This window comes from Triturus cristatus, chromosome 11 (genome assembly GCF_964204655.1).
Source record: "Triturus cristatus chromosome 11, aTriCri1.1, whole genome shotgun sequence".
NCBI lineage: Eukaryota > Metazoa > Chordata > Amphibia > Caudata > Salamandridae > Triturus > Triturus cristatus.
Genome location: NC_140594.1, coordinates 1,115,728,364 through 1,115,743,099, shown reverse-complemented (window position 1 = coordinate 1,115,743,099; position 14,736 = coordinate 1,115,728,364). Strand labels below are relative to the sequence as shown.

The 14,736-nt window shown below is 43.8% G+C and overlaps 1 protein-coding gene across 1 annotated transcript in view; it reads left to right on the top strand.

The window, feature by feature from the left end:
* Positions 1–14,736, top strand: part of LOC146786131 (cytochrome P450 2J2-like) — a 110,774-nt gene that overhangs the window by 45,654 nt on the left and 50,384 nt on the right. Inside the window, exon 3 of the mRNA XM_085635635.1 lies at positions 1,115–1,264. Coding sequence (XP_085491761.1) covers positions 1,115–1,264 — 150 coding nt within the window. The remainder of the gene's footprint in view (positions 1–1,114; positions 1,265–14,736) is intronic.

Here is a 14,736-nt window from a genome sequence, read left to right as displayed (position 1 = left end):
GCGACTCGAAAAAAAGTGTTTAGAGACTCGCTATTTGGAAGGGCCATTTCCTTCCAAATAGCGAGTCTCAACTCCATGTTTTGCAACCTCAATTGTGGTCTCAAAACATTCGCAATTACGACCTACTTCAAGTAGGTGGTAATGCATTCGCAAATGGGAAAAGTCTTTGCAAATGCATGCAAAATTATTTTTTAAGGGCAGGGACCACTGCCTGTCCTTAAACAATTAAACGAAAATGTTTAATGTTTTTGTTTTTAAATGCATCCCATTTTTCTTTAAGGAAAATGGGCTGCATTTAAAAACAATGCTTTATTTAAAAGCAGTCCCAAACATGGTGGCCTTCTGAGCCCAGCAGGCCACCATCCCTGGGAGGTCCTGTCATTCCCAATGGGCTCGCAAATTGCGAGACGCTCATGAAAAATAATGAGCCTCCAAATTTGCGATTCCCATTGGGAATTGCAAACAGTGTTAAACACACTGTTGTACATTTGATTTTGAGCCTCTTAATTTGCGACTCGCAATTTGTCGCAAATTGAGAGGCGCAAAATCAAATGGTCGTACATATGGCCCTAAGTGACTAGAATTGCGCACTAATTACAAATCTGAGTGGTGTATGTGCTACAGATAAAAGGGCTCTTGAATGTGAAAGGAAGATAAATGTTTATGGACCCTCCAAGGCAACTGCATTAGAGGTCTGAGGAATAGCAAGAGGTGATGATGTTGGGGAGGAAGATGTGACCTAATGGCCAAAGTTATTAACTGTGGAATGTAGAAGCTAGATTCAGGTCCCAGCGTCGGCTCCCTAACCTGTGATTCGAGATAAATCACTTAATCTCCCATGCCTAAAAAAGCCTGACTTGTGTAATGGTGACCTGGTGCTCAAATACAGCACTCTAATGACTTTGGGCCAAGTTTGTGCTGTGTAAGACTGCATATAAAAATGCTTATAACTCAAAATGATAGTTGAAGTATCAGTCTCTCTCGTACCCTTTTGAATTGAGCACCTTCACAAGAATAACATTGAAAAAAAGGTAAAATAATTCTTCCGCCAAACCTAAAAAATAAAGTGGTGTACTTGGCAACAAAGACAGTTTTTTTATATTTAAATCCTTAGGAGTTGTACTTTCTTCTGGACACAACTGGAAGCAGCAGAGACGCTTTGGACTGATGACCCTGAGGAATCTTGGACTTGGGAAGAAAAGTCTAGAAGTGCGGATCCAGGAGGAGGCACAGAGCTTGGTGGAGTATTTTGCAACAAAGAAAGGTAAATGACATGAGGGTCCGGTGCTACTTTTGTAATAATAAAACATTTGGGGTCATATTTCAAAGTTAGAGGCACATTTATGTACAGCTACTGTCAAAACATTTGCCCAAAGATCTTTGCACCATTCCATTTTATGGTCCTTCCAGGCTGGTAATACCAATGGATGTTATTTAACCATATGTAATGAAGGGTACTTGATTAAACTCAGAGGAATAAGGGGTGGATGGCAGGTTGAAGTTAGTCGAGAAAGAAAGCAGCAGAAGGGAGAGGAAAATGGCAAGAGAATAGTCAGCAGGATCACCTTGCTTCGGAGATTGACAAATCCTGACCAGCATATAGAGAATTTGCCGCTTACATATATAGACAGCTATTTCAACTCAAATCCTCATTGGGCTAGGGAAGCATCAGTCAGACATCGAACATATACTATGCAAAGAGTTTGAACACTCCAACAGTCAGTCCAGCCAATCAAGTTAGACTTGGTGCATGGTGACTGTCCTACAGCAGGGACTTCGTCAACTTGCCACCTGCTTTGCCAAAGTGCTATGCTAACTCCATCTTCTTTGGCATATGCACCACCATGTTTGGTTGAGTGAAGATAGTGGAAGAGAGCCATTGAAGGGATGGCAACAATGAATAGTGTGACCTTCAAATGTTTGGACATACCCCAAGCATATTAGATAAACAATATATGTTGGCACCCATAGTAGAACTCCACATTAGGAATACATTTCCAGTGTCTGCATAAGATGGCGCTACTTCTATCTGTGCACAGCAGCAATGGTTGGATAATGTCCAATGATTCCCATCTACGACAAAGACAGTCTCTCAGATAAAGAAACCTGCATTAACAACTGTCGAGCCTCCTCAGAACACATACTCTTTTATGTCGGGGCATAAACAATAATTAACCATGAACAAAGGAAATGTCCAACTTAGCATTAGGTCCATGCCTTTAACTTATGTCCCTACTTCATGGTGATCCTGCAAAACACTTGAAGTCATCTTTTTATTGTGGGGAATCAACCTGTCAAGAATAAACATCATTTTTGCATACAATATGTAGACTAATATTGATAATTAATTTTCAACTATTTTCATTTCCCAACATCAAACACTTATTTTGAAGGAAATCATCAAAAGCTAAAAAAAAAAAAGAAAACCATTGAAAGAAGAAAATCTATATGAGGAATAATCTGAGCCTCTGAGTGTTTAATAAATTCCAGATATTATAATGCCTAAAACCTATTGCACTTTTATTGCAAGACCGGAAGCTCAGATTATGTCAAATTTCACAACTCTTGAACTACATTTCTTGACACTTGATCAATGGGATTAAATAAGATGTTGCAGAGGTTGACCCATTTAACCAATCAGCAGTCTGCAGAATGGCCTCCAACTTTCCTCTTATCTAAAAAGCGTTTGAAGTCATATCCCTTTTTACTGAATGCGCTTACCATCACCACATCAACACCTGTTTCTCTCATAACATCAAATCCAAATTGCATCTGTGGAAACCAAACACGTCTATAAATTTTAACATATTGGATTATCAGCCGACCTGCCCCCATGAAGTTCAGAACCCCTTCTTTGACATAATAATGCTTCACACACCTCATCACCCACACAGCTTAGCATGTTCAACTAACACTAAGGGCCTCATTTATGGGGAATTGGCATAGAGCAGCACAGCAACTCACCCTGCTGGGCTGCCCTGCGTCAAAGTGAAAGGGCAGGAATGCACCATATTTATCCAATACTGTGCATTCTTGTCCTTTCCCCCTGGGCTGTCACTGTTTTGGCAGCCTATCGCCAACACGGGCACCCTAGCAACATGGAGCAAGGGTACCTGTGTTGTCAGCAGGATTTTTTAAATTCAGGAAGGGGCACCTTCCTGCACAGAAACAATCCATTGAGGAGTGTTCCTCTTTCAATGTGTGCTGCAGAATTCAGCACACATAGAAAGAGTAATAACCAAGGAAAAATAAAGTTATTTAACTGGATAAAGTTATGCAGCTGATAGGATTAACATGTGCACATTCCTTAAGGGTCTCTCAAACCGCCCAGAAAGTGAGCATTACTGGAACTTTTATTCCATCAAAATCAGACCCCACGCTTGAGTTGGCCACCAAGGAATAATCAAAACCAGACATGCTCAGTCTGTCATCACCTTCAATTAAGTCCTGAAAATGATTGCAAAAGGTGGAAAAGGATGCACTCCCACTTTTGGTCATACAGATAACAATGCATTTGTTGCCTCTGCCTCCAGATATGGCCTCTGATGGAAGGATTTCTAAAGCTACTTGAATAAACAGGAAGTAATCAAATTTACAACAAACAACAAACAAAATCCATCAGTTCTCCAACTCTACAAATGCTTTCCTGTTCAACATTTATTCATTCAAATCCATCATCTGGCACATGCATCAAGCCAAAATCCAGTCGGTAAAATACCGAATCGCTAAAATCACCCGTTAGCGAGTAAAATAAACCGAATCCCAATGCATCAACCCAAAATGTGAGCAAATAACGAATCGCTAAATGAAATCCGGTAAAATACCGAATCGCAAATAACCAACATGCAAAAATACCGAATCCCTAAATACCGAATTAGCAATCACCAAAATCACTAATAGCTCCCGGCAAGTGCCAATGGCTAATAACGAATCGCAACCCAATGCAACAACAGTCGCAAATACCGAAAATCCCAAAAATCGCTATTTAGCATGAGCTAAATAAGGGGAATCAGAACCTGGAGGTAAAGTTAAAAAAAAAAGTCATGTGAATGAAAAAAAAAAATTCAACATGTGCAACTGATTGTGTTAATCACCAAACCCTTAAATGTGGCCAAGGAGACCCTGTTGGCTACCACAAAATAGCAGCCCTCTACGTGCTTGCAAGGAGGATGCGTATCAATGCGGCAGGACAGCGCAGGAGAAGGGTCCAGGAGAGAGTTTTCAGACTGCGCATCACCTTGCTCGGGCAGAATGAGGACGAGGTGTACGATAAGTATCGACTGAATCGTGCCATGATCATGCGCCTCATTGCAGACCTGGAACCATTACTGCAGCACCAGACACACCGGACCAATGCAATCCCTGCGCACGTCCAGGTCCTATGCAGCCTGCACCTACTGGCCTCAGGAAGTTGCCAGGGGATAATTGCGGTAGCCGGAGGCGTATCGCAAAGCGCACTCTCACGCTTCTTCAAGAAATTCCTAGATGCCATGCTGACAATGCTACACACCCACATCAGCTTCCCCACAACCCCACAGCAGTTGGACCGCAACAAACAGGCATTCTACCAGGTGGCACAATTCCCCAATGTAATTGGATGCATCGACTGTACGCATATCCCCATATGTCCACCCGCAGCAAATGAGTACATATTCCGTAACCGCAAGTCATACCACTCAATCAACGTGCAGGTTGTGTGCGATGCAAATCACATCATAACGGACCTAGTGGCACAATTTCCGGGGAGCACACACGACTCCTACATATTCCACCACAGTGGAATCCACAGGCGTCTACCCAACGGAGAATTTGGAGAGGGGCTCCTGCTTGGTACGTACAAATTCCGCTTCCCCACATGAACACCACACATGTATGAACATCACCATTGCTAAGTCTTTGCTTCTATCTTCTAGGTGACAGTGCTTACGCCCTGCGTGAATATATACTCACCCCATACATCAATCCAGCAACCCCACAGGAACAACACTACAACGCAGCACACATAAGCACTAGGAATGTCATAGAGAGGACATTTGGGATTCTGAAGAGTCGCTTTAGAATCCTACATAAGACTGGCGGCGCCTTGCTATACAAACCTGAAACCTGCTGCAGGAATATTGCTGTATGTGCAATGCTGCACAACATTGCGACCAGAAGGGGGATACCCATAGAGGTGGACAGGAATGACGACCACCGGGATGACCAACCACCCGCCCAACACCGACAGGCCCACGTCCCTAACACAGCAGAGGGCCATAGGAGGCGGACATACATCATGCAACATCATTTCTGAATCAGGTGAGAATGATACATTACTATTTTGTTGGGGGTGCAACTGTTTAATGCACAGTAGCACTGCGGTATGTGCAACCAAACAAGCGATGTAAATAATGCTCCACATGACAAAAGTAATTACAAATGTGCATTAAAGTCATGGCTGTGCAGCCTCAGGGAGGGGAGGACCATGGTTGCCCCACCACGGTCAGGTATGGCTGTAAATCTGTCTAGTGGCGCTTGCCACGTACACCAAGCCTCCGCTCAGGTGTCTCCGATGCCTCACCACGGCCTGTCCCCGTGGAGGCCCGCGAACTGCGGCGCCTGGTGCTGGCCTCTGCCACTGACACACTGCTGACACTCGAGGCAGCCTCACTGCCGTCTTCCCCTCCCAATGCACCAGCACTGAATGTGCCGCTCTGTAGGTGTTCGACAGCAGCGGTCATCTGCCCTAGTGCCTTGGCAACATCCCCGCAAAAGTGCCCAAGGTCCACCTGCAAGGACACCGAGCGGCGTGCCAACACTGCGGTGCTGTTGCTGAGACGTGTGATGGCCTTTGTAGAGGCCGCGGACCGCACCAATTGCTGACGGTGCCTCCTCCTCTCGCACTCATGGCCCTCCCTCATGGCACAGGTGAGCTCATGGATGTCCTCCCTGAGGTGCCCATTGCCCTCTGCCACCACAGTGGTCATGTCCCTAACTGCCGCAGTCATGGCACGCATTTCCCTTGCAAGGCGCACGATATTTGAGCTTATTGTTGCCATGTGTCGTCCCTGCAGGCGCTGTACACGCAGCATCCTCTCCTCGATGGCAGAAGTTTGTGGGAGATCAAGGTCGCCTGAGGAGACAGAACTTGGCCGAGCCCTGCGCCGCTGTGGCAGTCTGCCGCGTCGAGGTGGTGCAGCAGGCGGTGTGATGGTGCACAGACTTTGTCCCAATTGTGTGGAGGGTGTTCCCATCACCTGCAAGTGCGCAACTTGGGACCTGCGCCTCGGCGCTTTAGTGGCTGTTGTAGCTGCAGCTGGTGTGGCTGGTGCTGGTGCTGGTGGTGCTGGTGGTGGTGGTGGTGGTAGGGTGGCAGGTGGAGGTGATGTATGCGCATCCTGCGCTGTCTCCATGTCGGAATCCACAGGTGTCTCGGATATAATCAGCTGCCCGCTGTCGTCCGATTCCCCAGGAGATGCATCTGTGTGTGAAACAGTGCATGGTTAGTGGGATAGTTACACCTACGTAGTGTCGTACACATACATGTCCCTCTGTGATCCACTAAATAAACAGTCTCTATCCATGTTCACCTTATGTGGTGATTCGTAATTGTATTTACGCCTGTACATGCACACTGGGCTGACTAGACTACAACTCCCATGATGCACTAGTGTTAACAGTAAAGCTGTGTGGTCCAAAGCTGCATGCACATTCATATCCTGCTGGGGGCACGGGAATGGATTTACGCTATGCTGGGTATGGGCACAGGCATGCATCTTACCTTGGGCACTTGTGGCTGCGCCGGAGGTGTCCATCTGGGTCACTCCCACGACGGCTTCACGCTCGATTGTCCCTTCCACCAGCTCCTCCAGGGCAGTGTTGGCTTGGACCGTCGAAGGGCTGCCTTCGGTTCTGGTCGCCTCCCGGAGCCTCTCCGCAATCCTCTCCTTAGCATGCTTCCGCAGGTCGTACCATCTTTTCTTGAGGTCGTCAATGCTGCGGGGCGTCAGACCAACAGCATTCACCCTCTCCCGGATGCGCTGCCATATGCGCCGTTTCTCCCCCTCAGGCACCTTGAGGGACAGCTTACCAAAAAGGCGATCATGCTTGCTGCTGACTCCCTCTATCAGGTGCTCCAGCTCCCTGTCGGAGAACTTGCGCTTGCGTGCAGCCTCAGCGCTGGATGGTGCTTCCTTCTCCATGGTTCTTTGGTTTGGCGGATAGCTCAGTCGGTGTGGCTTCACTCTGCACAGGCAGTCTTCACTCACAGCTCCTGTTTGCTCCTCTGTCGAGGCAATGAGGGTGGGGCTGCAGTATTTCCTGGTTGGTGATGTCATCTACACGTTCCCGGAGCGACGCGGTCATTTGCGATTTCGCTAATACCGAATTCGCTATTAGCTAATTCGGTATTACCGAACTCGCTATTAGCTAATCGGAGTTTGCATGCCCCGCTATTAATTATTCGGTAAAAATAGCGATTTTTAAGGAATCGCTAATATTTACCGAATCTGTTGATGCATGCCCAAAAGCGATTCCTTAATAACGATTCCTTATTTCTCGCTAATAAGGAATCGCTTTTTGTTTGGTTGATGCATGTGCACCCAAATGCCTTATTTTCCAATTTGTCCCCACATGGAGTCATCCTAGAACATGTTCCAATGAACCAGAAATTATGGGAAACACACTAAATCTGTCCTTTTCTTCAATATCAGCCTCCCTCTTAGCCGATTGTCAGGCTAAGCCATCAATACACTATGGGATATATTCACAAACTGCATAAACACAAATTGTTAATGTTAAATTAAATTAAAGTATTCATACTTTTGCAAAATATAGATGCATTTAATTTAATGTAAAATATAAAATAATTATAAATAAATAAAGCATAATTATTATTGTAGATTAAAATATAATAGCCCTTTGAATACTCCATACGTCCATGGTTGTTTGAATGTTGCTTGTTCTGATTTGAGCCATAAATGACTATGTAGCAGGCCTGGGACATGTTTTTAAGGGCTACGTAAGTGGGTGGCAAAAGACATGCTGCAGGCCCACTAGTAACATTTAATTTACCTGCTCTGAGAATATGGTAGATCACTTTACTATGGACTTATAAGGAAATTAAATATGCCAATCAGGCGTAACCCAATTTTACCATTTTTTAGGGAGTGAGCACAAAATTCACTTCCTTTATCCCCTCATACACTCCTCCGCACCTGCACTCCTGCTGCCCCATGACATCATTCTACAGTATGCAAAAAGAACAATTGATGGACAGAATGTAGAACAATGTCATACATTCACCCCAGTACAGAGATCTGGGCCTAAATCCATCGTTTTTTTGCTCAACATGCCATTCCAGTTTGGACCCAGCCATATGCAAATCAGCCTTGACCCTGTGCCCCATGGGAACAGTCCAGCCTGAACTGCCAGGCCAGGTCCTCCCTGGACTGGAAACAAGCATCCTAGGACCGGTTTCGGGATTTCACCCCTCTTCATCCAGGATAGCTTGATTCCAGTGGCATGGAGAGCACGGGACTCACGTCTGAGCATACCCGTCCCACTCGGGGTGACAAATGCAAAAAGAACAATTGATGGACAGAATGCAGAACAATGTCATACATTCACCCCAGTACAGAGATCTGGGCCTAAATCCATCGTTTTTTTGCTCACCATGCCATTCCAGTTTGGACCCAGCCATATGCAAATCAGTCTTGACCCTGTGCCCCATGGGAACAGTCCAGCCCGAACTGCCAGGCCAGGTCCTCCCTGGACTGGAAACAAGCATCCTAGGACCGGTTTCGGGGTTTCACCCCTCTTCAGCCAGGATAGCTTGATTCCAGTGGCATGGAGAGCACGGGACATTAAATTTGCCAATCAGACGTAACCCAATTTTACCATTTTTGAGGGTGTGAGCACAAAATTCACTTCCTTTATCCCCTCATACACTCCTCCGCACCTGCACTCCTGCTGTCCCATGACCTCATTCTACAGTATGTCATCCCCTAAAGGCTGAACTCTCCCAACAATGTGGCTGAATCTGCTACCTAGAAAAGGGCCCCTTAGAAGAAAGCACAGTTGCTCTCAACTTGCAATGAAAACACACACCAAAACCCTTGCCTTTTCATTTATGTATCTTTTTATTAGGCACAGAGTAAGACAGTAGTGAACATGAACACCACAAAAGTTACACATGAGGATTCTAATTACATTTAGTGCTCTCTCTTTTTGAAACAAATACTCAAGCTGTAGCCTATCCTAATACAGGTTGACGTAGTGCTGGTGCAGCACAGTTAGTGGTATTAGTACTTGAGGACAATGCAACGGGCCAGCACATGGGTCTCCCGTATAGGTACTCTATTTACCCCATATCTTCCCCCACTTGTTAGGGCAGCCTCTGCTTGTATAAACAACCATGTCTGCCACCGCACACCAATCTAAGTCTCTTTTCTAGTGCTCCAAAGCTGCGCTATATTTTGTTTGGCAATAATCATACCAGGGTCACCCAGATCTGCTCCATACGATTTAAGCCTGTGGCATCACAGACATTAAGAAGACACCACTTAGCTGAAAGCGTAAAATCCGTTCCACATACCATATTGATACAATGTACAACAGCGCCCCAGAAGATTGTAGTTACTGGGCACCCCCAAATTATATGCAAGAAGGAACCCTCCTATCCACATTTTCTCCAACAAGTTCATTCTACCCATCTTGACAATTGACATTCCAGGACACATAGGAACTATGGAGTATATTAAATTAAACGAATTAAAGCTGTGATCTGATCGGCAGCTCCTTGGGGTCTTAGGCCTGTCTTCCTCAGATATGTCATCCAGATATGTCTCCCATTGGTGGCGTAGGTGGAGGAGTGTATCTGGATAGTTATTGATATATTTTTTATAAGTGAGGGAGATCATCCCTTGGCACATATGGTTGTCCAGTAGTTTGTCTTCTAGTGGCGATGCCTCTGGAAGGATCTAATCTAAGGGATCGTTGCCCAAAAAACCCTGGTTAACTTTAAATTGCCATTCTACACAAAGCCAAGGCACACTTCATTCACCAGCATTCTACTTACAAAATGGTCAAACCTCATACAGAATATCCCCTAAACTGTTGACATGTCTCACATCTCTGGCAGAATTAGAATTACCACTCATTCATAAGGAAAAGAGTAAGCAACTTATCTCTTGAAAAGAAATATTGAAAATGTAGTATTCCCAGGAGATTCCTTTTCTGCTCTTCAGCTGTGGATGTAAAGGGTCTTGTACATAATCTGACGCCCCCTCCCCCAAAGTTTGCTAGAAAATCTATATCTGATACAGTGGTCAATATTAATTAACCAGCAAAAACACTAAATTGAAATCTGTACTGCACTGTATGGTAGGTCTGTTGAACTCATCCTTCGTCCTTCCGTGTTCCTTAATATTAGTACTGCTGAGCCGGTTAATAATAAAGTGGGGGATTTATTGGCTAGCAGTGGGGCTATGAAATAGTCGGATATATTTCTGACATTTGAATCACAGCCAAATCTACAAACCAATCAGTAGATCTGGATTTTGTGGTGGCTCTCTATTTTATATTGTCCAACAAATTGATAATCATTTTATCAACTAGTATTTGAAGTCCAACGTCCCAGTCACACCAATAGCCCCTGTATTTTTGTGCCTTTTCTCTGCATTACCTTTTAGTGAAACCATTGCTTCTACAACAAATTTAGTGATATTCATAAAACTTCTTTATTGACTGCCCACCTAAAGACCATGACATAAAGTGGAAGCCTTAAATGGCCCATGATTGTATTTGTATCTATCAGCAACACAATGGTCAACCCAGAACATATTTGTAAATATGCCTATGTGAGAGCTTTTAGGGGGCCAGAAAAAGCTTGTAAAGACAGTAGTGATTTTGAAGTAGAAAGGAACAGTGGCCATGACTGTCCAATGGGTGCCATCAACAGGACATATGGATGCTCCTTGTTAGCCCTTATGTACTCCTAGCACAGCCTTTGTAGTACTTTTATGTGATAATCTATCTTTTACAGAACAATTAACTAGTCACTGGCATGGTAGGACACAGTTTATCCTTTTTTATGCTTTTTTTCCAGTTTGAACTTTAGGATCAAAGCAGAATCTCAATCTTTCCAGGCTTATCTGTGATCTAATGTAACAAAAAACAATGTCTCAACTGGAAGGTATATTTGAGGGGAAAACAATTTAGCAAGGTGAAGTAAATCACAAGAGAACGGAAGACAGGGAGGGATACCACAGCATGAGCCAAGGATTGGGAAAAAAAGGTTTATATACAATTCCGCAAGTAGTTAAGAAGCACTTGTACGATGACCCTAACACACAAGGTGAAGACTGAACGTGCTGGTGAATTGTGAACGACGAATCAGCCCACTGCCCAGAGGTTTCGTTCCTCAATTTGGATTGATCTACTCTCCGCGCTGACGTGTCTGGGCCTCCACAAATTAATTCCGCCCTCGCGCCTAATACTGGTTCCTCTCCCCACGTGATTCATCTGGTACCATACAACATAAATACTGCCTTCACGCCCTGTATGACCCCCCCCCCCCGATCCTTCCCTCCAGCCTCACGCTCTGGCCGGCTGGCCAGTTGGCGTGCTTTTCCATCCTGGATTCCGAAACCTTGAATCATACAGCGTCCAGCCAGTTATTCAATTAATTACGCGACGCCTTATTTCTACCAGAAACATTACCCTTTAACCTATGACCTCTGTCCTGATGATGACCTGAAATTACCCAGGTCGAAACGCCGTCGACTACACAGCCTAGAACTTAGGCCCTCCTGTGGTCAACAAAGCCATCAAAAATAATTTTTTGTACCTAATTGTATATATTTACATTGTTTGTGGACCTTTGTATTTTTTCTGTATTTTTTCTCTATTGCGCCGTTCATGCTGTTTTTCACACTTCTGTGTCACTGCGTCGTTCACAATTCATCAGCACGTTCAGTCTTCACCTTGTGTGTTAGGGTCATTGTACAAGTGCTTCTTAACTACTTGCGGAATTGTATGTAAACCTTTTTTTCCCAATCCTTGGCTCATGCTGTGGTCTCCCTCCCTGTCTTCCGTTCTCTTGTGATTTACTTCACCTTGCTAAATTGCTTTCCCCTCAAATATACCTTCCAGTTGAGACATTGTTTTTTGTTACATATCTCGCCCGGTCTCATCTGGGTTAACGGGCTATACTCCTGTGTATTGTTACTATCTGTGATCTAAAGCTTATGGAGAGAGGGGCATTCTTCAGGTTTGTAAAAAGTCAGCTTTTCCCAGAAGTCTCGTGGCTGGAGTGCCATTGAAAAGAGGCTGCGAATGCAGAAGGATAATGACAGCAGAAAGGCTATGTTTAGGATACACTTTGATTAGTGGGGTTGTGCTCCTCTCCCATGAGGGAATAAGGTGAATAGAAATAACTTGTGTCAATCAAGTATCCAAAATGTAGAAAAAGATTCATGCCACAAGCACAGAGTGGTTTCTTAAAAGGCTGAAATGTGAAAACATAAGAAAGAGACCATTTCAGTATCCTAATTGACTAGTTATTTTTCGTTTGCTTAATCAGGGATGTGCCACAAGGATTACTTTCCTTCCTATCTCCTAATTTGAGTTGTGGAGAAACAGGTTTGTGAAATTTATAAGCATGCATTCTCTCTGGTAATATAGGACTCATGTGACTCCTATTAGTGTGAGAGTATCCTAAGTAGATGGGCATTTCGCTAAAGGTGGAGAGCCTGATTACCTTTGAGACATTTCATATTGTACAATTACATAGGTCTAAAACAAAGTGTTGGCTCTTCACCTATCATGTGAGCTGTCCATACCTAACCACTTGAATCGAAGATGTCAGAAGATCTTACGGGCTGATTACGAGTCTGGCGGTCCGTGGACCACCAGATACGCAGTGGCGGTGGTACGACCACCAGATTACAACTTACTACGCCATTCCGGGTATGGACTGTCAGCTGCGCAAGGGAACCGCCATTCCCTGGTGGTGGAGCGGCAGACCGGCAATGCAATATGCTGAGTGGGACAGGCACAGTCCCGCAAGGATATTTCAAGGTCCTCTACCGCTAGCCTTTTCATGGCAGTGAGCCCACCACAAAAAGGTTGGCGGTGGGGAAACAAATGGGGATGCATTCAGGGGGGCACAACATGTACCCCCCTCTCTGCTTGCACCCCCAGTTCCAGCACGGCATGGACTTCACAGTCCATACTGTGCTGGAACAATTTTGCCATTCCCGTTTTGGTGCCCTTTTTCAGGGCACCAACGTAAGAACATCAAAAGGACTGCCCATCTGCACGAGTTCAAATAGTAATCAGGCTTTGCGCACCTTTGGTGGTGCTGTGCCGGTGCAAAGCCAGCATAGCACTAACAATGTCGCAATCAGGCCCTTAGTTCTTTCATGTAAGAGCAGATATAGAATGTTATCCCCTTATCCACTCAATTAGGAAATATCAATATAAAATTATGTATTTGATAGCATAAGAAAACATTAGACATTCTAAGCCACACATATTACAACACAAAACATTATAGACAAATACTTTAATAAAGATAAATCCTTTCTCATACTTATATCTATTAATAGAATGCAGCATGTTCTCTTAATAAAACTTCAAATCAAATTCCTTTCCTGGGTCTAGCAATTTATTACAGCAGTGTGAGGGATGTGTGTTAGACACTTGATGGCTGCCATAATTCTGTAAAATGTAAGATCTATTATTATCGATTGCAAGATATGCTGCCTGACAGCAAGCAAATCAGGATCATTTAATAGAATAAGTGCTAACATGCATACTATTTTCAAGGTACAAAGTTGTTGCTGACCATCATATTGCACTGGCATTATTTGTTACCACGCAATCTAACATTCATTAGTTCTCTACACAGAGTCCATCAGAGACAAATCTGAAGTAGCTTACAAAGTGATATTAATCTTTATGCTTATATAGTACTGTATCACAATATGTCACTGATGAACTGATTCACTGTCAAAATCAGATACACGTGTATCATAGAGGGGGGTGATCCAATTAAGGCAGTTAGGGGTGGGATCAATCAAACTAAACTGTACACTGAAGACCTCTTACACCATAGATTCATCAACTGCTTCTTAGGAGTAGTTTTTCCTTCCAACATTAAGAAAAGAACCATTGTATATGATTGGCACTTCTGTATTTTTTTTCCTTGTTTTTGTTGAGCGATCTAAGAAAAAGTATTCATATATGCATAGAATAGTTCTATCATTTATATGAGGTTTCAGTTCTGTGGCTTTAAGTTATCATTTACGTTTATGTCATTTATGTGTTTTCTTGTCTTGTGTTGGAGAATACATGATTGGGGACGGAGAAGTCTACAAAAGGAAAGCGTTTTTTTGAGTAAAGTTTCCTTTTCCTCTTCATTTATTGTGACCATCTAATGTGTATTTTGAATGTAGGCATTTATATGCCACGTTAACTCATGTGGTACAATAGTGAGAGGATATGTATAAAAAATAAATAGAATAGGATTTCCAATATACGTTGGTATTGCGAGTCGCATAATAAGCACGCGGCCTTAGGAAGCAGTAGATATGGTGTACAGTTTAAAATCAGATACATAGCATTTTTGGATGGTTGTTCATTTAAACATAAATTGAAACTCAAACCATATTTGTTTCATGGTCTGCTAAATCGGTTAAAATATGGTTTATAAAACTGTCCCTGGCTAGCATTTTATTTATGCAGATTTTAGAA